The sequence below is a fragment of the Callospermophilus lateralis genome, chromosome 13, assembly GCF_048772815.1.
Source record: "Callospermophilus lateralis isolate mCalLat2 chromosome 13, mCalLat2.hap1, whole genome shotgun sequence".
Taxonomy (NCBI): Eukaryota; Metazoa; Chordata; class Mammalia; order Rodentia; family Sciuridae; genus Callospermophilus; species Callospermophilus lateralis.
In genome coordinates this window covers 79,933,733-79,956,914 of record NC_135317.1, presented here as the reverse complement: position 1 = coordinate 79,956,914, position 23,182 = coordinate 79,933,733, and the positions used below count along the sequence as shown (strand labels likewise).

The window sequence follows — 23,182 nt, the reverse complement described above, 5'->3', positions numbered from 1 at the left end:
GCCCTGCGTTCGATCTGCAGCACCACATAAAAATAAATAAGTAAAATAAAGGTATGTGTCAAACCAAAAAAAAAAAAATAATCTAAAAAAATAGTATTTTAAGGAATCATAAAGCATTTAACTTAATATGTTAACAATTTGGATTTAATGATTGGCTGGATTTACTTCAAAACAAAAGAGAAGAGGCTAAGACAAGAGGATCACAAGTTCAAAGCCACTCTGAGAATTTTAGTGAGATCCCCAACTCAAAAGATAGAACAGGCTGAGGTTGTGGCTCAATGGTAGTCCACTTCTGGTTCAATTTTTCATTACTACAAAAAAAAAAAAAAAAAGGAAATAGCAAAGATCAAAGCAGAAATAAATATGCAACTATATTTAGTATGTTGATGACCTGAGTTCAATCCCCATCACCAAAAGAAAAAAAAATTGTCAACAACCATGGAAATAATAGTGCTGATATTTATGTAATAAGCACAGAGATGTAAAAACATACCTAACTATAAAAGTAGCCTTGTAATGCTGTGTGTGTGTGTGTGTGTATATATATATATATATATATAATTTATATATGTATAACCCTAACATAATGCCATAATATAAATGCCATAACATTTATATATATATATATATTTGGAGAAGAAGATTGGAGAAACCAGTAATTGGGGAATTTGCTTGTAATTCTTGCTTATCTATCTCTCTCTAGCTATTGTGACCAACTGAAAGTCTCAGAGAGTACCCACGTGCTTCAGCCCTTCCTCCCCAGCATCCTTGATGGCTTAATTCACCTAGCAGCCCAGTTCAGTTCAGAGGTCCTCAACCTGGTGATGGAGACTCTATGCATCGTTTGTACTGTAGACCCAGAATTCACAGCAAGCATGGAAAGCAAAATCTGCCCCTTCACCATCGCCATTTTCCTAAAGTACAGTAATGGTATGCAATCAGGGATGATATATTGATGAGAGGCACTAAAAAAATCGTGGTGGCTGGTAAATCTAGGTAAAGTTTCCCTAGGGTCTGATGGTCTTAAAAATTGTAAGCAAAGCTTTCAATTAGCAAAGAATAGAATTATGCTGTAGATAGAGCAGCATTAAAAATACTTCCCCAGTGGCCCGAGGCTGATGCAGGAGAATTGTAAACTAAAAGCCAGCAACTTAGTGAGGCCCTAAGCAATTTAGTTAGACCCTGTTTCTAAGTTAAAAATGGATTGGGATATGGCTTATTAGTTAAGCACCCTTGGGTTCAATATTTGACACACACACACCCAAGAAAAAAAGACTACCTATTCCTGTATTGTTTACTCTCCTCTGATAAGAACTGGGGGAACAAAGATAGTGAATAAAAGACTCATAGACAGGAGGCATAATTCAGAACTTGGATAACAGAGTAGGAAGTTGAACAAATAAATGAAAGTTTTCTATAAGAGGCCTGAACTATAATTTAGAAAAGAAGATGCTGAAGAAAGAAACATGGAGAAGTCTATGAACACAGTTGTTCACCAAATGTTTTTTATCCTAGTCAAATGCTGGAAATAACAGAAGTTTAATTATATCCATAAAATGAAATACTATAAAACCATTAAAATCAAGCATCATACTATTTAAAACCATGAGAAAATGTTTACATTATAATAAGTGAAAAGGTAGTCATCCCCAAAAAATTCATAAAATATGACCCCAAGCCAGGCACAGTGGCACACACCTGGAATCCCAGCAGCTCAGGAGCCTGAGAAGGGAGGATCGTGAGTTCGGTCCAGCCTCAGCAGCAGCAAGATGCTAAGCAATTCAATGAGACCTTGTCTCTAACACAATACAAAACAGGGATAGGGATGTGGCTTAGTGCTTGAGTGCCCCTGAGTTCAATCCCTGGTACCCCTTCCAAAAAAAATATATGACCTCAAATTTCAGTTTTGTTTCCAATAAGGATATGAATATAGATAGGTGTGTAGAAAAAAATGTCTCAAAATGTTAATGGTGATTAGGTAGATAGCAGTATAGGTTTTTCTTTAATACTTTTCTTCATTTTAAGCTTTTTATAGTGGATATGTATATTAATACTTTATTATTTGAAAAGTATTAAAGATACTTGGTTTTAAAGAGGAATCTCCTGATGGGTGAAGTGGCATACACCTGTAATCTCAGTGACTCAAGAGGAGGATCCCAACTGTGAGGTCAACCTTAGCAATTTAGCCAGGCCCCATCTCACAATTTTTAAAAAATAACAAAAAGAACTAAGGATGTAGTTCAGTGATAAAGTGCCCCTAAGTTCAGTCCCTAGTTCAACTAAAATAGAGAGCTCTAATATTGATGCTCAGAAAAATATACAGGCATAAGAATTACTTATATGATACCATAGTAATCATATTCTTTGGTTTGCTTTTTCACTTAAAGCTATGTCCCAAAGAGCTTTCCATTTTGCATGCTTGAATATATCTCATTCTTTTCAGTCATCACACAGAATTTCACAAAATGGCTATATGATAATTTTTTCACCCATTTTGTTAATGGACAGTTAGATTATTCCCAATTCTTTTCTATTACAAATAATGCTGTTATGATTTTTAACATATACCACTTATATTTTTGCAGCCTAGGTTGAGGGAAATATTTTTACTTATAGGTAAAGTAGATTGAACTACAAACGTTCCATTTTTTCAAAAAGCTTTGGGTTGTTTTCTCCTCAGTACATGAGAACCTGGGGGGAAGACACTGAGCTGTTTTTAAAATTTTCATGTCGTCCTAACTAAGTATCAGTGGGGCTTTTTTTTTTTTTTTTTTTTTTTTTTTTTTTAGCATTTGGTTTTACCATCAGCCCAGGTTTCACAAGAACAAAAAACCCTTTAAGATTTACTCCAGGAAAAAGCCAGATTTTGTTTTAGGAGTAGCTATTAATGACTAGTCCTTGTCTTAATGAAAACATGCATACCCTGCCTCTTGGAGATTTAGCATCTCTCCTGTTCTTTGAGATTATTCATCTGTCCCCATTAGGTCCCAGGTATGTGATATGTAATCAGTGCAGAAGTTAACATAGATTAGGGCAAAACATAGACATCATTAAGGCCAGAAGCAGATGCAGACCATCAGGCAGGGGGATTCCATATTGCCTTATCCACTTTAGATCCTGTCGTCGCCTCACTGGCTCAGGACATCTTCAAGGAGCTGTCTCAGATTGAAGCCTGTCAGGGCCCAATGCAGATGCGGCTAATTCCCACTCTGGTCAGCATAATGCAGGCCCCAGCAGACAAGATCCCTGCAGGTCTCTGTGCGGTAAGTAGCTACAAGGCCTGTGCATTTGAGAAAGAGAACAAGAGAGATCTGCAAGTGCCATCCACAGATCCCACATAGTTAACAGGAAACTAGTAATAGCATCGGAGATTCATGGGGTAATTTTACTGGTCTGCTCTGTCTCTAAGGACAGTGTGGGTTATCTGAGGCTTTAAGAAAATGGCTCTTATTGCAGAGGTACTCTTGGTTAATTGATTAGAGTGCCACCATTACACAGCACCATTAAGTATGTCACCTGGCAGTCCAGTCCACTGCTGTGTGTCCCACCTCCTACATCTAATAAAGTAATGAGCCATCATAAGTAGGCTGAGAGTACTGTCTACTGATGTTCTTTTTTCTTTTTTTTTTTTTTGGAAACTTGGTTTCATTAATGAGTTTTCTCTGGGTTGCTCTATTGTATCCACCCAGTAAGTAGTTGATTATTGGGTACCTCCCACCTTAGAGGCAATTCTCATTCTTCTCTCTTCTCCCCTTCAGACAGCCATTGATATCCTAACAACAGTAGTTCGGAATACAAAGCCTCCACTTTCCCAGCTTCTCATCTGCCAAGCTTTCCCTGCTGTAGCACAGTGTACCCTGCACACAGATGATAATGCCACCATGCAGGTATCTGAGAAATGGAGATTAGAAGAACGGTAGCTTCCTTCCATTGGTTTATAGTAAGCTGAGAAATCTGACATGCTTTCATGCTTTTAAAATACAGGTTTGTGGGCTGGGGTTGTGGCTCAGTGGCAGAGCACTTGCCTCGCACATGTGAGACATTGGGTTCGATCCTCAGCACCACAAACAAAGATATTGTGTCCATCTATAACTAAAAAAAAATAAAATACAGGTTTGTCAATTTCATATTTACCGAGAGGATGCCGAAAGGATTCAAGCTACAAAAGACTAACAAACTGTACTTTGGGATGTGTTATAACCCTAAAGAGTTTAGAAACCAGGCATTCTGGCCGTCTGCATCTGGGTATTACTACTATACAAGAGATTACAGACATCTAAATCTGGGACCATTAAGAAAATCTGAGCTGGGTATGGTGGTATACACCTGTAATCTCAGAGACTTGAGAGACTGAAGCAGGAGAATTACAAGTTTGAAGTCAGTCTCAGCAAATTAACAAGACTCTGTTTCAAAAATAAAAATAAAAAGGTCTGGAGATGTGGCTCAGTTGCTAGAGTGCCCCTAGGGTCAATCTCCAGTACCACCAAAAACAAGAAAAGAAAGTCTTTCTGAATATTTTCTTTTATTGATGAAGTTAGCAAAATTGTAGGCCTCTGGAGAGGTGAGGAAAGCCTAAATATTCTTCTGTATTTCTTGGGTTAGTTGGTTACTTTTTCTTGTCTTTACTACTAAAGTTGATTATAAAGATTATAGAACTTACCAGTGGATATTCATCAGCTTAGAGATTATATGTAAGGTCTGTCTGTATTCCTATAAAGACTTTCAAGACATCTAATTATTGCTATATCTCAGAAATAATTTTTCCAGTACCAGAGGTAGATCTTAATAGTTAAAACTCAGTTTGCTTGGTCATTGTCCCTTGTGGTCAAAAAGATGCATTTTGAGTCTTAGTAGCGTTGCACATCTGTAATCCCAGCTACTCTGGAGACTAAGGCAGGAAGATGACAAATTCAAGGACAGCCTTAACAACTTAGACAAGACCCTGTCTCAAATGAAAAATTAAAAGGTCTTGGGATGTAGCTTTATGGGAGAACACCCCTGGGTACAATCCCTGGTACCACAGGAAAAAGAAAAAGAAAAATGCATTTTTAGATAACTGAATGGGTAAAGGGAAAATTTTTATCTATAACAGTAAATTCCTGACTCTAGTGGAATGAGCCCACCACAAACCCTGTAGTCTCACGACTGTTATAAGGCATAGACCTCAGAGTAATACTTGCTCATGCAAATTGAGGGCTTCTGTCATCTCTTCCCCAGTTGCTAATCTTGCTTGTTACTTTTATCTCCCCAGAATGGTGGAGAGTGCTTGCGGGCCTATGTGTCAGTGACGCTGGAGCAGGTAGCCCAGTGGCATGATGAACAAGGCCACAATGGACTGTGGTATGTGATGCAGGTGGTGAGCCAGCTCCTAGACCCCCGCACCTCAGAGTTCACTGCAGCCTTTGTGGGCCGCCTTGTCTCTACCCTCATTTCCAAGGCAGGGCGGGAGCTCGGGGAAAATCTGGATCAGATTCTTCGTGCCATCCTCAGTAAGATGCAGCAGGCAGAGACACTCAGTGTCATGCAGGTAAGGACAGTGGAGAACTAGTCTTTCCCATCCTCTGGAGATACAAATTATTATGTGGGCCCTGAACTATTTTACCCTCTTGCTATCCTTGTAGAACAAGAAAGAAGTAAGGTTTGGTCTCTTATAGCCAAAGAAACATGAAAAAGAAAATCTTCATGTTCTCTTGCCTTGTGGGTGGTCCCTGCAGTGCATAGAGTATTTCTTGATGGACCATTCCATCTCCTGTCCCTGTGAAATCAGTTTTTTCTGAAGCAGATGTCCTTCTTGTTATATCCTAGTCTCTGATCATGGTATTCGCTCATCTGGTGCACACTCAGCTGGAACCTCTCTTGGAGTTCCTCTGTAGTCTCCCAGGACCTACTGGAAAACCTGCCCTAGAGTTTGTGATGGCTGAGTGGACAAGCCGACAGCATCTGTTCTATGGACAGTATGAAGGCAAAGTCAGGTAGACCCTCATCTTCTCTGAGCATTCTTCTCCTACTCACATTTCTTCCTTCCCTGACTTACACCATTGATTTTTGTTTGACATATCAGATTACCCCTTGTTTTCCCTTTTCTCTGTCTTGTTAACTTGCATATTTGAATGGCTGCCATCTTGAAATCCCCCAGTCAACACAGGTAGACAATATTTTTCTGAGGTCTGCTGGCTAGAGAGCTTCCTCTGCCACAGACTTCAGCCAGCTAAGAACTGCTAGTAACTTATTCTCCTTTATAACCCAAGCCTTCTAACCTTGGCTTTCCAACTTTCTTGCCTGGACTTTTATTCCACTAGTTCTCATTACCCTATTGACTATATAGCACGGATAGTCACTATGATGCTTACCCACCGTTTTTGTTCAAGAAAAGCAGTTCTCTCATTGGACCATTTTATAAATTCTAATCCCATTTCTAGCTGAACTCTTTTCTCTCTCCTAATTAGTTATGAACAGAATTTTTATTGTCTTAGGATACAATGACTGGTCGCCTTAGAGTGAACTCTATATAGGTGGCTGATTGACCTTTTCTTACTCTTCTTTGTCAGCTCTGTGGCACTGTGTAAGCTGCTCCAGCATGGCATCAATGCAGATGACAAACGGCTACAGGATATCCGTGTGAAGGGAGAAGAGATCTACAGCATGGATGAGGGCATCCGTACCCGCTCTAAGTCAGCCAAAAGTGGGTGATGCTGCCATCCCTCTGATTTCCTCTCCATAGAGGCTAAGAATACTTTTTATTCATTTGTTTATTTTATTTATAATACTGGGGATTTAACCCAAGGGCACTCTACCACCAAGCTCTTTTTTATTTTGAGACAGGATCTTACCCAGTTGCACATGCTGGCCTTGAACTTTTAATCCTCCTGCCTCAACATGAGCTTATAGGTGTACACCACCATGCTGACCTGTGATCTATATATATATTTTTTTTTTAAAAGAAAGAGGGAGAGAGAGAGAATTTTTTTTTTTTAATATTTATTTTTTAGTACTTGGCGGACACAACATCTTTGTTTGTACGTGGTGCTGAGGATCGAACCCGGGCCGCACGCATGCCAGGCGAGCGCGCTACCACCCGAGCCACATCCCCAGCCCCTGTGATCTATATTTTTAAGACATAATTGTGGCTGGGGCTGTAATTCAGTGGCAGAGTGCTTACCTAGCACATGTGAGGCACTGGGTTCAATTCTCAGCACCACATAAAAATAAATGAATAAATAAAGGCATGCTGTCCACATACAATTACCAAAAAAAAAAAAAAAAAAAAACACATAATTGCTAGTGACGGGTTTGATAAAGAAAAGTCAATCCAGGTGTGGTGGTACATGCCTATGTGTGTGATTTAGGAGACTTGAGCAGAAAGATTGGAAGTTCGAGGTTACCCTCAGCGGCTTAGCAAGGCCCTGTGCAACTTAGCCAAACCCTATCTCAAAATGCAAAGTGCTGGGGATGTGGCTCAGTGGTAAAGCACCCCTGGGTTTAATTTCTAATACCAAAAATTAAAAAGAAGAGGAGACAGAAAACTATGGGCAAACAATGGATTAGAATATATGGTTCCTTTCTGTTGAAAATTGACAAAAATAGTAATTTGCCAAAGATCCCCAACTTCTAGGTTCATTCTGGGACTTCAACACACATATTCAGCATGTTTTTGTTACCAGGTTTTCTCTAGTGATTTTTAAGTAGAGCTGCTTTAACTGTAGGTTTATAATAACCATGATATCTTGCAAGTCCTGAGAACTCTAGTACTGTGCTCTGTATAATTATTTGGCTTCAGAACTTTATTACTGACAAACTCTCTCCTTCAGTCTCTCTTAATCTCTCCTAATTTCAGAACTTTTATAACACCGGGCAGAATAAAGTTATTTAAGTCATTCTTTGATGACTCAATATAGTTAGGGATGGTAGAAAGTGATGGTGAGTGTTGGTGAACTCTGTGTTGAATGGCACTGTAGGGAGCAAGGAGCGTTGCTAGAAGTGAGCCAATAATAGTCTGACTTGAAGCCTTTTCCTTCCTTCCCAGATCCAGAGCGCTGGACAAATATTCCTTTGCTGGTCAAGATTCTAAAGCTGATTATCAACGAGCTCTCCAACGTCATGGAGGCCAATGCTGCACGCCAGGCCACTCCTGCAGAGTGGAGTCAAGGTGCACCAGGCCCTTACTCCCAGGAGACTTTTACCTGGCAGATCAAGTTACAAATTGTCAATTTGATTTATTGACTCATTGGTTTAGAAAGAAAAAAATATATACTGAGCTAGAGCTACTCTGTGGCTGACACTCTTAGGTCTGCCTTGTGAAATCTCAGAAGTTGGGGATGGGGAACAACCAGGGGACAAGCTGTCTTACCCTTACTTCTTGGAAGTTGGTTCTTCCATTCACACTTACTGGGAAGGTTTGTCCATCCTTGATTCTCTCCCATTGGGGACTGCAGGCCACCTTAGAGGAACCCTCAGGGTCCTCTTTTATGACCTGTTTGGGTTTGGGAAGGGAGAAAGCATGAATGTGCTTTAGCTACTTTTCATTTCCCAGCAGATGACTCCAATGATATGTGGGAGGACCAGGAGGAGGAAGATGAGGAAGAGGAGGATGGTTTAGGTGGCCAACTTTTATCTGACATTCTTGCTACCAGTAAATATGGTAAGCAGTTTGAGAAGAAAACAGCCATGGTAAATATCTTTTTCTTTGCACACTGGTGCCAAGAATGGGGTACTCGGGAAAGGAGAGAGGCAGGCTTACAAGGAATATTCCTTGGGCTCCTGCCTCAGCCGTGCAGTGGTGCATCACTACCCAGGGCTGATCATGGGCCTCTGCCCTGACCTGCCCTATGTTGGCTGTCTAACAGAGGAGGATTACTACGAGGATGATGAGGAAGATGACCCCGATGCCCTGAAGGATCCTCTCTATCAGATTGATCTGCAGGTGAGTGTGTCCAGAGAAGAGGTCTTGCAAGTGACAATTTCCTAATCCATGGAAGCAGAAATATGGTCTCAGATCTATTCATAGTTCTTCCTGGGAGCCTCTGGGGAGAGAGTTCTATCTTGCTGAGTGGTCAAGGGCTTTGGGGAGACTAGGAGATTTCACAAGTATTTTATACCAGTATTATAATCCAGCTTCTACATAAGATAATAGCCATGGAAATATTTTGGTTCCCTATGGAATTTTGTCCCTGGGTAGTATCTAAACTAGATCCAAGAATATAAAGGGCCATCCCTCAAGAAGGTGGCATTTATCTAAAAGTCAGCCGCTCATTGTCCCACTTGGTGGTGGTTCTTACATTGTTGTGAGTGAGTGACCCTGGGGTCCCTCAGTAACACCACTCTTATTCTTCCCTCCAGGCATATCTCACAGACTTCCTTTGCCAGTTTGCTCAGCAGCCGTGCTACATAATGTTCTCAGGCCACCTTAATGACAACGAGAGGCGGATTCTACAGACCATCGGCATCTAAAAATGGCCTTTCCACGTTTGCTTTTTTTTTTGGCCCAGCCACAAATAATTTTGCAGTACTCATTGGCCTTGAGATGCACTTTCTTCTCAACCTAGAGTGGTTTCCTGACCCTTGATCCTTGGCCTCTGCAGAGTGACACTCATAATGAATCTGACCAAGTTCACCAGTGCCATCACCTAGGAATAGTGGAACAAGGGACATTTCTCAAAAGTTCCCATGAAGATACCCCATATCTGGAACATTTGTCTCCCTAACTCTGCCCTCACCTCTGTTCCTAGTGTCCTCTGCTGGCCAGTCCAGAAACATTTGTGCCCAGAAGGATTATGTGTTCATGGATTATTTTACCCCACCTCAGGAGCACAGGAAGTCACTACCATTTATATTCTGAAACAGACTTGTCTACTTTCATAGGACATCTGATGTGTTCAAATAGGAATACTCTTTGAGAGATCACTAAGCTCTCTGCCTTCGACCACTGATGCTCCTGGTTCTCAGCAGGCACAAGCAGGAGCACCTACATCTACACCCTTTCCAGCAGTCTCCCTCCCTGCTTTCTTCCTGCAACACTGAGGCTCCTCTGTTGAAGGAAGTCATCATCTTGTTTTTGCTTCCTTGCATGACACAACCCCTCCCCCAACCTGTTCCTATATATACATGCACACACAAAATAAGCCAGATGGCAATTTGTTTTTCCTTTTTTAGAAAAAAAAAAAAAAACTAGAAAAAAAAGGATTTTTAAAAAATCCACCTGACCCCACTATATTTAATATGCCTCTACCACACATTACTACAGAGTATGATATTCAAAGGTTATCCCTTGTCCCTCAGGAATCCTTTAAAATGGTTAAGTTGTAGCCCTCAAATTTGCAACGTGTATTTTTCTAGGACAGTAAAGTAATCTTTACAAATGAACTTAGTCTGCATGGGGTATCTCAGCACCTCTGCCTTCTATTCCCTTTAGAAGGAAGTAAAATAGAGGAGGAAAAAGGGTTGCATGGAGCCTATTTAGACATTCTAGTCTGTCAAACTTAATTTAAAATAATTCTTAGAGAACTGGCTTATTTAACCAGATGTTAAAAAGGGCTTGGGATGTAGCTCAGTGGTACAGCAATTGCCCGAGGCCCTGGGTTCCATTCCCAGCATCACCAAAAAAAACTTTTAAGGTCAATGCCTTAACAATGCCTTAATTGGGCTTTAGTGGGTTATGGGTTCAGAGAGTAAATGAAGATGAAAAAAAATTAAGCCCAATATTCACCTGCTTTTTGATAGTGCCTGCATCTGGGTGCCCCGTTTTTAGAAGCCACAATATTTCTTTAGGGTGATGTTATCATAAGGAAATAATATATAAAATGAGTTTGCATCTCCATTCTTAAAGGGGAGTGCCCCATTGTAGGGCATTTACTCCATAAGACTTTCATGGAAGCCTAAGGATACTGTGGCTGGTAATGACTTCATGCCACTAGATGTCCCTAGTGTTCAGCGTCCATGATGAGTTGGAAGGTATTTTAGTTAAGTTTCTATATTTGAAAAGCCTGAGGGCGTGTGTTCACAGTTGTCTGCTGCCAACCAGATTCTGAGGCTAATATTCTGTCCCTGCTGCTGCTCCTTCTATAGAGTTGGGGGAGTCGCTGATAATGGAAAACAATGGCAAGTCTGGCCAATGGTGTCCAGAAAACATCAGTGTGATCCTAGGAGACTCACTCTGTGGCTGATCTCAAGGTAGATCTAGATTTGGTGGAAGACAAAGTTGATTGTTGATTTGGGCACCAAAAAATGGTCTCATGCCAGCACATTGAACTGTTGGGTTTGAGAGGCTTGGGGCTCCAACACAGACTGAGAGTGATGGACCCCTTCTGAGCCTGATGATTTAAAAAATTAGCCATGCATGTAGCATACTTCTATAATCCCAGCAGCTCATAAGGCTGAGGTAGAAGGGTCACAAGTTTGAGAGAAGCTTCAGCAAGACCCAGTTTCAAAAAGGGCTGGGGTTATAATTCAATGGTAAAATGCCCTGAATTCAATCCTCAGTACCAAAATAATAATAAGATGTCTGTTGCCAAAAGTGATAATAACTGCCTTTTTCTGTTCTTAGGCTGATTTGGGGCGGGGGGGGGGACAATGGCTGAACTTAGGAAAATGAGTTCTGAGAAAAGAGCACTAGTGTCACTTGGCAGGGAGCCCTTGCCAACAGACAGCTTTGGTTGAGAGTAGATGGTTTTGAACCCCTTGTGCAGGTACTTCCTTGTGTTTCCAGATCATTTAATCTTTACAACAAGGACAGAGATATTCCCAGCAAGAAGAATTTCTGTTGGAGGCCAGTGGTGTGACAGGAAGCTGAACTCTAACCTCCTATTTTGTATCCTGCCTTTTGGTCAGAGCTAGCTTTCAATCTGAAAAGGGCTGGACTATCTGGTTAGGAGGAACTGAAGATCAAGGATAATTTTATTACTAAAAGTAATAAAAGCCTCAGGACACTAAGGGGTTCCTAGGAGTTGGTTGAGCTGTTGGTGGCAACAGAAGGGAAAATGACTGAAAAACATAAGTCTGACAAAGAAACAGTCATTGGGAAGTATGACCTACAGCCAATAATTCAAAAGCAGATAAATAACAGTGATGAAAAAGTAATCAGTGAGTTTCACTAATAGATGTTCATTGTGAGCTAAAGAGCAAGGGATGTCTTGCAACCTTTAGTTTTGTTAACTAGATAAAATCACCTGGACAGGGCTGGGGGTGTAACCGACAGAGCTCTTACCTCACTTGTGCCAGACTCTGGATTCAAAAAAAAAAAACCTTGGGGCCGGGGTTGTGGCTCAGTGGTATGGCGTTTGCCTAGCATGCATGAGGCACTAGGTTTGATTCCCAGAACCACGTAAAAGTTAAAAATAGAGGTATTCTGTCCATCTACAACTAATTAAAAAAAAACAAAACTTGGACATAGAAAAGTCAGAGAATTAGGAAGATAGAGAAGTTGGTGGCTGAAGACCAACTAACCAAACTACAGATTAACCCATCTTGGAATGACAGGGTGGAGTACTCGCGTAGCATGTGTAAGGCTCTGGGTTCTAGTCCCAGCACCACAACAGGACAGCATAAAATATATAAGAAATATGGTTCATGGGGGTCTTGTCCAGAAGTAAACTGGAAAGACAAGTGAGAGGCAGATGGTGAAAAAGTGATAGGTGTTTTTGGTGTCATTCCAAACATGACCAGAAGGATGATTTAGAACCTTGAGTTGAAGAGGAAGGAGATGGGAGGTAGGAATGGAGTCTGGAAGCAGCTCCAGATGGGAGAACCCAGAGCCTGTATCTAGAGAGCTGGAGTGAAACGAATGGATTAGTGAAATGATAGAAAGGAGAATCAGTGGAGCTTATTTACTGATAAGGGAGAGTGTTTTAAACCTGGCAGCTGTGGAGTGAGTTGCCTTGCAGTCTTAAAATGTATTTCCTCCCCATCCATGGAAGTACCCAACCCCGAGGCTGGACATTGAGAGAGCTGTCATATTTCATGGAAAAAGTTCTCATTCTCACAGGGATTTAGACTAGGTCTCAATTCTTTGCCAGGATTCTAGTAGCAAAGCAGCCAAAAGTAATTGTTAATAAAATTACAAATTTTGTGAACTGTTTTACTTTTTTATGACAAATGGTACAGGTCAACATCAACCATCTTTCACACTTCAATATTTTTTACTTTTTTGATGAGGTAAGAAAAGGAGGGCATTAGTGCTAGTTTCCTAAAATTGTAAAATCTAAAAGGTCTCATGCCTGTGTGTGGAATATGTGATTTTGTAGCAAATCATTGTGGGAAGAAAAACAATGAGGCCTGAGCAGAAGGTCCAAGATGTCCCTTCAAGGCTTGAGTTGTTTTAACTTGGCATGATTACGTATCTGGGAATGGAAGCAGGTGATATCCCCTCCAAGCCTTGGTTTCTTCATCTGTAAAATGAAGAATTAATACCTACCTCACTGGATTATAGTTAGAATTAAAGCTGACTTGATGAAAAAGCACTGAAATGGTGAGAAGTTATCCCCTCCTACTACCCTCCACCCCCAGACCTAGGAGCTGAATTTGACTGACTCAGTTCAGCTTCACAGCTGCTATTGCTGCTAAATCAGGGTCTTGGTGAGCCTTTGGGAGGCTGACTCTGAGGAAGGGACTGCAGCCCTGCATAGGGAACAGGACAGTAATGTGGAAGCCCCAGCTCCCACCTTTCAAACCGTTTTTCTGTGGTTATCTGGTGACATAAAACATAATTGTATTAATTTGCTTTCGCTGGGCTTTTTCCCTCTACTCACTCCAAGAGCATATGTGAGTTCTTCAGTTCCTTGCTTTAGCTGTTTTTTCAGGGTAGTAAGCAGCACAATATGAGGGTAGCCACACTCTGGACCCTTGGTGAGAGCTCCTGTGAACTCAGATTGGGCTCAGGCGCCTGGAAGAAAATGGGGAGAGAAAACCAAAGGGAGCAAATCTATGAGGCTTGTGAGTGGTGAGGACGCCGCTCTGATACTGGCAGAACATCTGGGGATGAGGAAACTGGGAAGAAGGCTGCAGCAGTCCCTGAAAAGGCCCCTGTCCCTGGGCCTGCAGGCTGATGAGCAGAACCAGTGTGACTGAGGTCTTGACAGATCAGTATTTTATATTTTGGAGGTCCCCAGGACCTCCTCAGGATCCTGGAAGGGAGAGCAAATGATAGTAACAATAGACTGAATTCCCCAACAGGTGGTGTTACCAAGTCCAGGTTCAGAGGTTCATCTCATGGAAAAACCAGTGTCCAAGAGATGAGTGTCAGAGAAGGAAAGGCTTGATTCAGTGGTCAAGGAAGAGTTATGAGGGAATGAAGAAGAGGGAGAATTGCTCACAAATCGGTTTCTCAACTCCAAGAGGGTTGAGGGTTACAATATAGGATAGGAATAATGAGGGAGAGGACTAGGCTAATAAAGGGGAAGAATATTCATGTCTTTTCTGGGAGGAGGCGGAGTTCTAGGAACTCAGATGCCATTTTTTTTCACTCCGTTCATGGTGTGATCTTTCCCATGATAGCAGCTGGTGTCTTTGGCCTTGAAGCAGAAAAGTCCAGGCAGGCCTAGGTCAAATTAATCCTGTGTTACAGTTTTGGATGAAACATTTCTCAAGTGAGGAATATGTCTACATGCAGAACTGAATAGAATCTGACCCAAGGTTAAGGCAAAACAAAGAGACAGATATCACATGCAGACAGAGATGTCCAGCATTTTCATCCCATTCCAGTTACTTTGGACCTTTGCAGGCCCTAGTGAAACAAAACATTCAGATACACGAAGCGTAACCTGGACAACCATTATCAAAACTCACACGCAGAGGAGTGTCATCTACAGCAAAGCTAGTGGAAAACTAACTGTATTGCCCACCTGTGTGTCCTCCAAAATGAGTGATTTTAAAATCAACTAAGCAAGTGAAGTTAGAGGGTTTGTCTAGATTTTCCGTCCTTAGTAGTAACAGGATATAGAATCAGTCTGATCTATGTCAAAAAGATAATTATTTCTTCCACACTTGACTGTGATTGCAAAGTCACACCTGATCTCATATCTGTCCCTTCTTCATTCCTGAGAAAGAGTTTCACTAGCAAGAGCACAGAAGCCAGGCCAGTTGCCAGTGCCCTGCTACGTGACCTTGAATAAGCTCTTTTCCATTGAGCAGGGGGAGAGAGAATGGGCCAGAGCTTCTGTTAACTCTGACTTGGGGATTCTAGAAGATTCAGTTGAAATAGTTTATTTCCATATGAGGAGACCAAGACCAGAGGGGTTGAGTGGTTTGACCAAACTTGCAGAGCCAGGAAGTGGCAAAGCAGGACTCACTGTAGTGGTTCAGAGCTTGGGCTCTGTAGCTGGACTGGGTTTAAATCCTGGCTTTGTCATTTACCAGCTAGGTGATTTGGGGAGTATTTAAATTTTCTGTCTCCACTTCCTAATCCACAAAACAGGTATAATATTAATATCTGTTTTATGGAGTGATGTGAAGATTAAAAGTCACTACAATACAAAATACTTTGTAGTATTTACTCATAGTAAGTAGTAATTTTAGCTATTAGTCTAATCTCAAGTCTAATAGAATTCTCACCATGGAAGCCTGTCTTTATAGAGCTGGTCTGACAAAGACAGACCCTGGGCCTCTGCAAATTTCAACAGTTCCTACCTAAAACAGTACCACATAAAAACAGAGACTCTAGGGTAAAAAGGGCCAGCTGGAGCATTGAGACCTAGGGCCCCCCACACACACACTCTTCCCAGGAGAGGGAGTAGGGACAGACAGGAGAGCTGTAAACAGCCTTCTTCCTCTCTTATCCTCCGATCCCAAAATAACATTTGTCTGCCCCCACCCTGCCCAGCTGGCAGAGCTACAGGCTGAGTAAGGTACCATTTAAAGATAACCTGGCCTTCCCCATCCGCCCCACCACCTGAGCCAGACTCCTGAGGCCAGCCTCTGGCTGCTAGGACTGCTGCTCCCACAGCCACCAGGGTGTGCCTGAGAAGGGGGCTGTTCACACATGCCACCCAAGCCAGCCTGGCCACCCCCTTCTGTCTTGCTGCCTTAGTTCTGCCCAAACTGTGCTAGGCATTCTGCAAAAAAGCCAGAGTTGGCATACAGAGAGGCACTTCTACTTTTACTCCCCAGGAGTAAAAACTCCTGGGGAAAGAGTGGCCCCTCTTACCAGTAGCTGGGTGGCAGGGACTGATCGCCACTGTCCTTCCCACCAAGAGGACAAACACAAGAAACCCAGTAGTTTATAGCAAGAAAGATTAGATACCAGGGCAAGGGTTGTGGCTCAACGGTTGAGCGCTCACCTAGTATGTGTGAGGCCCTGGATTCGATCCTCAGTACCACATAAAAATAAACAAAATAAAGGTATTGTGTCCAACTACAAATAAAAAAAGATTAGACACCAGAAAAAAATGTTCTGGTTAAGAAGAAATGTTTATTCTGGAGCAGTGGAAGCCTGAAGACCTTCAGTCCCCAACTCAGCCATAAGATCTTTGTTTATTTATTTGTGGTGCTGAGGATTGAACCCAGAGCCTTGCACAGGGCTAGGCGAGTGCTCTACCGCTAAGTCACAACCCCAGCCCCAGCCATAGACCTTGACCAAGTTCCTGGGACTCTCCAGCTGTGTACTCAAAGAGACTATATCCAAGTCTGTTAGGGAGGTCGTGACAGATTAAATTAAACAGAAGGACCCAAGGGTTCTGTGGCAGGAAGAAATGTGTATCACCTGTCTGAAAGGTTGGGTTACCAGAGGCCAAGCCAGGAGGAGAAGAAAGGTAGCCTGGTTGCTCTTCTTGAGAGAGCACAAACTGACTAGAGGCAGGAATTAGCAGAGGAGGGGAATTTCCTTATCTCAGAGCAGCTCAGTGCAAACTACATACAGCCAGACAGAAGTGGACAAGAGCCTCCCTGGCCAGATAGGAGGGTGAGGCAGAAGCCTCAGGGATGGAGGCCCCAGGGTCCCGGGCCAAGGATGGTCAGGAAGAGCTCAGCAAAGTTCAGGCTGGATCTCAGGTTCCATGAGGAGAAGCATAGAAGGAGCTGGGGGACCCAGAACTGGTCATGCAACCCAGGAGAGGTGTGACTTAGTAGAGCACTCAGAGCACAGCCCCAGGCCAGCCCAAATTGGATCACAGGTATGATCCCAGCCCTTCTCCTCCTGGTTTCCCCAATTCCAGACATTCTGGCTGCCCTCTCACCCCATCCTACTAGGGATAAGGATGGGCACTGAAGTTTCCTGGAGTACATGCTCAGAAATACACAACCCTAAGCATTTGAGACTTGAATAAAGTAGGACAGGTGATGGAGCCCAAGGGCCTGAGCTTTGAAGTCAGAAAGTCCAACAGCAGTGTGAGCTGGGAGAATTAATTTCTTCTAATTCAGTTTCCTCGTCTGTACAATGGGATGAGTTCACGGACTGAATTTTTTCCCTACAATTAAAAAAAAAGAATTATTTGTTCTTTTTAATTTATATTCTCTAGAATTTTGCAGCTAGAAAGTCACTGATAATGTTGATGAGAGCTAGAGGTTGTTATGAGCTGGAGTGTCAACCAGTACCATCCAATCTGGGGGAAGACCAGTTGGAGAGAAAAAGGAGAAAAGCAGAAAATCGGTAGTTAGGGGTGAGTTTCAGGAAGCATGGGGTTTCATTTTGATTTTTTCAAAAAGAAAGACTCGAGATTTCATTTTCCTAAGGAAAAATAGCTAGTAAGGAGGGAGAAACTAAAGACCCTCAAAGAAGGAATATTGTAGAGTCACATCAAATGGGGTCAGGAGCACACCTGCAGAGTTAACCTTGGACAGGAGAGACACCTTTCATCTGAGGGTCATTCAACCAATGACCAAGCACCTGTGGCCAAGGACTGGGGAATAAGTGAACATAACCACATGGTCCCTGTATTCACGGAGCTCCTGGTGTAGGAAAGAGGAGACAGACAGCAATGGCTACACTGTTTAAGTGGCAATGAATTTAAAAATGTGCTCTTTGTGCCTGGCCACTGCAATTGTAACGGTGTCCTACGTAAGTTCATATTCATGCCAGCCCATTGGCCTGCTGGCAGCTTCCTAGGGAAGGAAGCTGTTCTCTCTTATTCCATCTCTACCAGGTGATGTACCTGCACCTATGGAGGCCAGGGATGGGCCCTCCTCTTCCAACTGCCTTCCCTAATCTGTTCAGATTCTTCTGAGCCTTCTATGACCTGCCTGGTGCCCTCACCCCAGAAAATGAGAAACACTACACAATTTACTACTGAGGGCAAGGACCCACCTTGGTCTAGAAGACTTGGGTGTTGATATTGCCTCTATCATTTACTGGCTGTATTACCTGGAGAAAGTCTTTTCACTTATTTAACCCTATTTTCTCGGTTTATAAAATGGAATGGATAATAACATCTACCAACCAGGTTTAGCTCATAGAGTTGTGGAAAAATCAAATGAAGTAAACTAGATGTTCAAGTGTGGAAGGGCCATACTGAGGAGTAGGTTTGATGCTATCCCTGGTTTGACAGGTAATTTCCAATCAGGGAAGCTCTTGCAAGGACTAAGCACAATCACTAGTGCTGTGAGATTGACTTCCCCCACCCTGAACACTGTCCTCACCTGTAATTAACCGTGGCCTTTCTCATACTTTCCTGGTAGTGCAGTGATTTTGCAGACTTGCTCCCTGAAGAAAGGGTTTTCACTGTGAAGACTGTTTAACTGACAGGCCCCATCCATGGACCTGCCATTCATGCTGGTGAGGCCATGGTGTGAGCGCTGTCCACCCAGAGGGGGAAGGGCCATCTCAGGGAGCCAGTGCAGCTGCCAGTGTCCAGGCTTGTGGGCAACGTTGGAGACAAAGCCTCTCTGAACTGCCTTTCAATAACCGCCTGTGTTCAAGAACGGGGGCAGGGTGGCTCCCAGCCTCTTCCCCTCTCCCCCGCCCGCAGGGCGTCCCGGACTGGACACTAGGGCAGAGGACGTCCCGCACAAGGGAAGGTCCGGCAATGCCCCTCCAGGGTTGGCCCATGTGCTGGACATTCGGAGGTGGCACCAGGATAAGGGTTTCTAGGCTCCGGGATAATGATTGGACCCAGTCGGGGGGCGGGCCCAGGACAAGGCCAGGCCTCCGTGGCTGTAGAGCCCAGCTGCCCGCTGTGCCCATGGTGGCTCCGACGGGAGGAGCCACTGCGGTGCCAGGGACAGGGTGAGGGGCGCCCGACTCTACAGCCAGGGCTGAGTGGGCGTCGCTGGTGGGTGGGCCTGGGCTGTGAGCCGAGCGGCGCGGGTGGGGTTACCGCAGGCGGGGCGCCTGGGCCCGCCCCCGAGGAGGCGGGAGAGGAGCCCGGGCCTGGCCGCGGGCAGGGCCCGCCGCAGCTCCCGCCGGCTGGCTTTTCCTCCTCGGGTACCTTTTCTGGGCGGCCCAGCTCTGGCTGCTCTCAACCTCCGCAATGCCGCCCGCGGGGCTCCGCCGGGCCGCACCGCTCGCCGCGATCGCCCTCCTGGTGCTGGGGGCTCCCCTGGGTAAGGCAGGGCTGGCAAGGCGCGGGTGGGTGGGATGAGGCGGGGGAAGGGGAGGAGCCGACCCGAGGGCCGCGGCCCGGGCTCCCGGGAGACCCTCGGGCTTGCGCGCCCTGGATGCTGCGGGGTCCCCAGCGAGTGGGAGGAGACAGCGCCGGGCAGTTGGGCGTTGGGCAGCTGGCCCTGGGCACCTGGGTTCGCTTTAGAGAAAGGCCTCCGGGGTTCCGAAGCTGGAACCCTCAGGTGGGGACAAGAGTCAACCCGGAGCCAGAGGGCTAGAAACCCCAGGGGCGTGGGGCTAAGGACGGCGGAGTTGAACTGGCCTGGTGGCCCGCGGCGCCCCGACCCCTGCCCGCAGCGCTGGCCAGCGAGGACTGCCTGTGGTACCTGGACCGGAATGGCTCCTGGCATCCGGGCTTTAACTGCGAGTTCTTCACCTTCTGCTGCGGGACTTGCTACCAGCGGTACTGCTGCAGGGACCTGACCTTGCTTATCACCGAGAGACAACAGAAGCACTGCCTGGCCTTCAGGTGAGCTCCTGCCACCTCTCCCGGATCCCCTTCATCCTCTCAACAGGCTTCCTGCCTCCTCCCTTTGTGCACCTCCACATTCTTAGCTCAATGGAGTCACCAGGACTTCAGCTTGGAGACACAGTTGGGTGGTCCTGATGTGGGAGCTCCAGAAAGGCATGTTAGTGACCATCACAGCCTTGGGCTGGGGTGAGTGTTTCAGGTTCCTTCTGAAGCCTCCTCTTGGTTCTGCCGGATCCTGCGGAGCGACTGTTCGGGATTAGCACCAGAATGCAGAGCAGCTTTGTGGAAGCTCTGGCAAAAGGGCTGGAGGCTTGGGTTTGATTCCCAGGTCCGCTTCTTACCAGCCATGTGATGTGGGGAAGACACTTGCCCTCTATGGGTCATTGTTTCCTTTCATAAAATAAGGGGATTGTCCAAATTAATGGTTTTCTTTTTTGTGATGCTGGAGATGAAACCCAACCTTGAGCCTAAAGCACTCTACCACTGAGCTATTTCTCAGCTCCAAAATTAGTGGTTTTCAAACTTCCTTTTGAAGGTGGCTGCTAATATATAGAACAGATGTAAGGAGAGTTTCTGAAGTGCAGTTAGGGGGGAAAAAAAAACAGTCCTAGCTTATATCCTACGGCCTTTTTTACAGCTTAACATATAAGTCTAATCAATTAAGTTGTAGATATAAAAGTCCTGGGGGAGGGGCACACTACAAATCCCAGCATGCCTCACATTAGCCAACCAAGCAGCATTGCCTTCTGGGAAGTGGAGGTCCCTAAGATATGCTCTACAAGGACTGGGCAGAATCCCACAAGAAACTCCAAATCTTAGCATGCTGTAGCCCCCTGCTGGCCAGGAGTTGGAGCCTTGTCCTCCTCCTGCAAATGTTGGAAAGTGAGCGGGCCTGTTCTTTGTCTAAAGTCCCAAGACCATAGCAGGCATCGCCTCTGCTGTGATCCTATTTGTTGCTGTGGTTGCTACCACCATCTGCTGCTTCCTCTGTTCCTGTTGCTACCTGTACCGACGGCGCCAGCAACTCCAGAGTCCATTTGAAGGTATGCACAGTATTGGGCAAAATGGACATGAGGTAGCCTGGGCTGAGTCCCATGGTGGGCACTGGAGCTGTCAAGGATTGGTGAATTTTGTGGTAGGGTATGTTTCTGTGTGAATTCCCCTGGCAGCGTGTAAACCTGGAAATATTCTTGTAAACTCATGAGTTCTAGAATGTGCCTGGGGTATGTGGAAATGTGGGACTGTGTCCACATTTGTGCACACACATGAATATTCAGCTATGCACAGAAGTGCAGTCTGTCACAGTGGGGAGTGCACAGTGGGTCTATGTAGGCGAGTGACTCAGTAAGTGCACAGAGTATGGTCTATAAGTGGTGAGCATTAATTGGGTGTGCTCCAGTGTACAGTGGTATACATGTCTAAGTGTTGCATGTGACTGCATGTTTGCCTAATCCTGAATGACATGGGGACAGTGACACCATATGGGAGATTGGTGTGGGAGGGAAGGACTTGAGGAAGACACCCTTGGTGGTGCTACAGATACCAGCCCCCGCAGCTAACTGATCATTGCCCAAGTGGGGTATTTCCCTGCCTGTACTCCCCAGTTCATGAGGTCTCTGACACCTGCTTAGGGAGTCATCTTGCAAAATACAGGTTGACCAGAAGCGCCATGCACTCAGCCCCCAACTCAACTTTGTTAAGCAGGGTTTGGGAGGTAAAGGCCACAGGTGGGGTGCTTATCTTGGTTTCCCGGGCAGGGATCAGAGGCTTCTCTTGGGAGGTAGAACTCTGAGTGCTCATCCTTGTCCCCTATCTAGGGCAGGAGATCCCAATGACAGGCATCCCAGTGCAGCCAGTATATCCATATCCTTCGGACCCCAAAGCTGGCCCTGCAGCCCCACAGCCTGGCTTCATGTACCCGCCTAGTGGTCCTGCTCCTCAGTATCCACTCTACCCAGCTGGGCCCCCTATCTACAACCCTGCTGGTAAGTAACAATCTGGAGTTCTTGCTCCACCTCCCCTGAGCTCTCTCCAGAACCTCCCTGGCCTCTCATTGAGGATTCCCTCTCCCAGACTTCCTCCACATCTAGCTGGAAACCTCCAGACCAGCTCTTCCCTGTGGATCCTCATGCCTTGGGGGGGAGGAGATTTATTTCCTGTGCTCCTATGACCCCACTGACCCTCATCCTGTCTTCTTGGTTTTTCAGCCCCTCCCCCCTATATGCCACCACAGCCCTCTTACCCAGGAGCCTGAAGAACCAGCCATGTCTCTGCTGCCCCTTCAAAGATACCAACTTTGGGAGATGCCCCATCCTGTACCTGCATCCAGCCCTGGGGATGGCACAGGTCTTCTAGTCACCAGGCCCCATACCAAGCCAAACCCTGGGCCCCACCAAGGACAGAGCCCCAGAGAAATGGAACAGGAGTTGAGTTTTCTAAGCCATGAATGAGGGGTGGATGGGGAGGGCTTGGGATTGGTGGACTGTTTTTACCAGGGGCAAGGAAGACAGATGAATGACAAGCTAGGTCACAGCCCCTGCTTACAAGTAGTCCCTCTGCTTCCAGGATCCCAACCAAAAAAGGTGGGGATGCTCTGGTTTGCCCACTTTGGACTGAGGTGGGGCCATGGGAGGCTCCATCAGTGGCTGGTAGTAGCCCTCCTCTATGGCTGCCCCGCTGGCTAGGGCCCTGGCCTATTGGATTAAAGCTGTAAAGATGTAAATCACGTCGATGGCATCCTTGGGCCCATCCACACCTTCCATTAGCACTGCTGGGCCATCCCTGGCAGAGCCACCCCAGGCTGCAGGGTTCCTTGGACTGGGTCCCAAAGCCAGTGAGGTGAATCTGGCGGCAGCTTTGAAGAAGGTATCACTTGCGTTGCAGAGATTCCCTGTCTGGGGTCAGGCTTCTGGAGTATCAGGACACTACCAGCTGCAAAGGCGCCTCCCTGATCCATGTACACATAGATTCAAATTCAGACCCCTACCACTCTCAAACCTTGAGCATGTCTCTGAAGGTCTCCATGTCCCAGTGTCCTCAACTATAAAACCTTATGACCGCATGGCTGTCATAAGGGTGAAATATTATGTAAATGGAACTAAGTCCTGTCCTTCCTTCATGATCAGAGCTCCTAGGACTAGGAGCCAAATGGAGGGATGATGGCATCCATGGGGCTGGTACAGGGTGCTTCT

The 23,182-nt window shown here is 45.1% G+C and overlaps 2 protein-coding genes across 4 annotated transcripts in view; both read left to right on the top strand.

The window, feature by feature from the left end:
• Ipo9 (importin 9) overlaps positions 1-12,740 on the top strand; it is a 44,606-nt gene extending 31,866 nt beyond the window's left edge. For 2 of the 3 annotated variants that reach the window (XM_076872806.1, XM_076872808.1), the window contains 10 exons: positions 704-930; positions 3,115-3,263; positions 3,759-3,887; positions 5,252-5,527; positions 5,806-5,972; positions 6,549-6,682; positions 8,024-8,146; positions 8,531-8,638; positions 8,844-8,920; positions 9,337-12,740. In XM_076872806.1, the coding sequence (XP_076728921.1) occupies positions 704-930; positions 3,115-3,263; positions 3,759-3,887; positions 5,252-5,527; positions 5,806-5,972; positions 6,549-6,682; positions 8,024-8,146; positions 8,531-8,638; positions 8,844-8,920; positions 9,337-9,447 (1,501 nt within the window). In that variant the 3' untranslated portion in view covers positions 9,448-12,740. The remainder of the gene's footprint in view (positions 1-703; positions 931-3,114; positions 3,264-3,758; positions 3,888-5,251; positions 5,528-5,805; positions 5,973-6,548; positions 6,683-8,023; positions 8,147-8,530; positions 8,639-8,843; positions 8,921-9,336) is intronic. The other variant, XM_076872807.1, reaches the window with a different exon arrangement.
• A 6,318-nt stretch (positions 12,741-19,058) lies between these two features.
• On the top strand, positions 19,059-22,713 carry Shisa4 (shisa family member 4). The gene is made up of 5 exons (XM_076831953.1): positions 19,059-19,461; positions 19,817-19,988; positions 20,901-21,034; positions 21,809-21,976; positions 22,199-22,713. The coding sequence occupies exons 1-5, from the start codon at positions 19,389-19,391 to the stop codon at positions 22,243-22,245; spliced, it is 594 nt and encodes a 197-aa protein (XP_076688068.1). The 5' UTR covers positions 19,059-19,388; the 3' UTR covers positions 22,246-22,713.
• The last annotated feature ends 469 nt before the right edge of the window (positions 22,714-23,182 follow it).

What these genes read in the sequence shown, in the direction of transcription:
- Shisa4 (XM_076831953.1), top strand. Translation starts at nt 19,389, where the DNA reads ATGCCGCCCGCGGGGCTCCGCCGGGCCGCACCGCTCGCCGCGATCGCC. An exon ending in GGTGCTGGGGGCTCCCCTGG is followed by an intron (nt 19,462 to 19,816) that starts GTAAGGCAGGGC and finishes CCCTGCCCGCAG; the next exon opens with CGCTGGCCAGCGAGGACTGC. An exon ending in CCCTATCTACAACCCTGCTG is followed by an intron (nt 21,977 to 22,198) that starts GTAAGTAACAAT and finishes TTGGTTTTTCAG; the next exon opens with CCCCTCCCCCCTATATGCCA.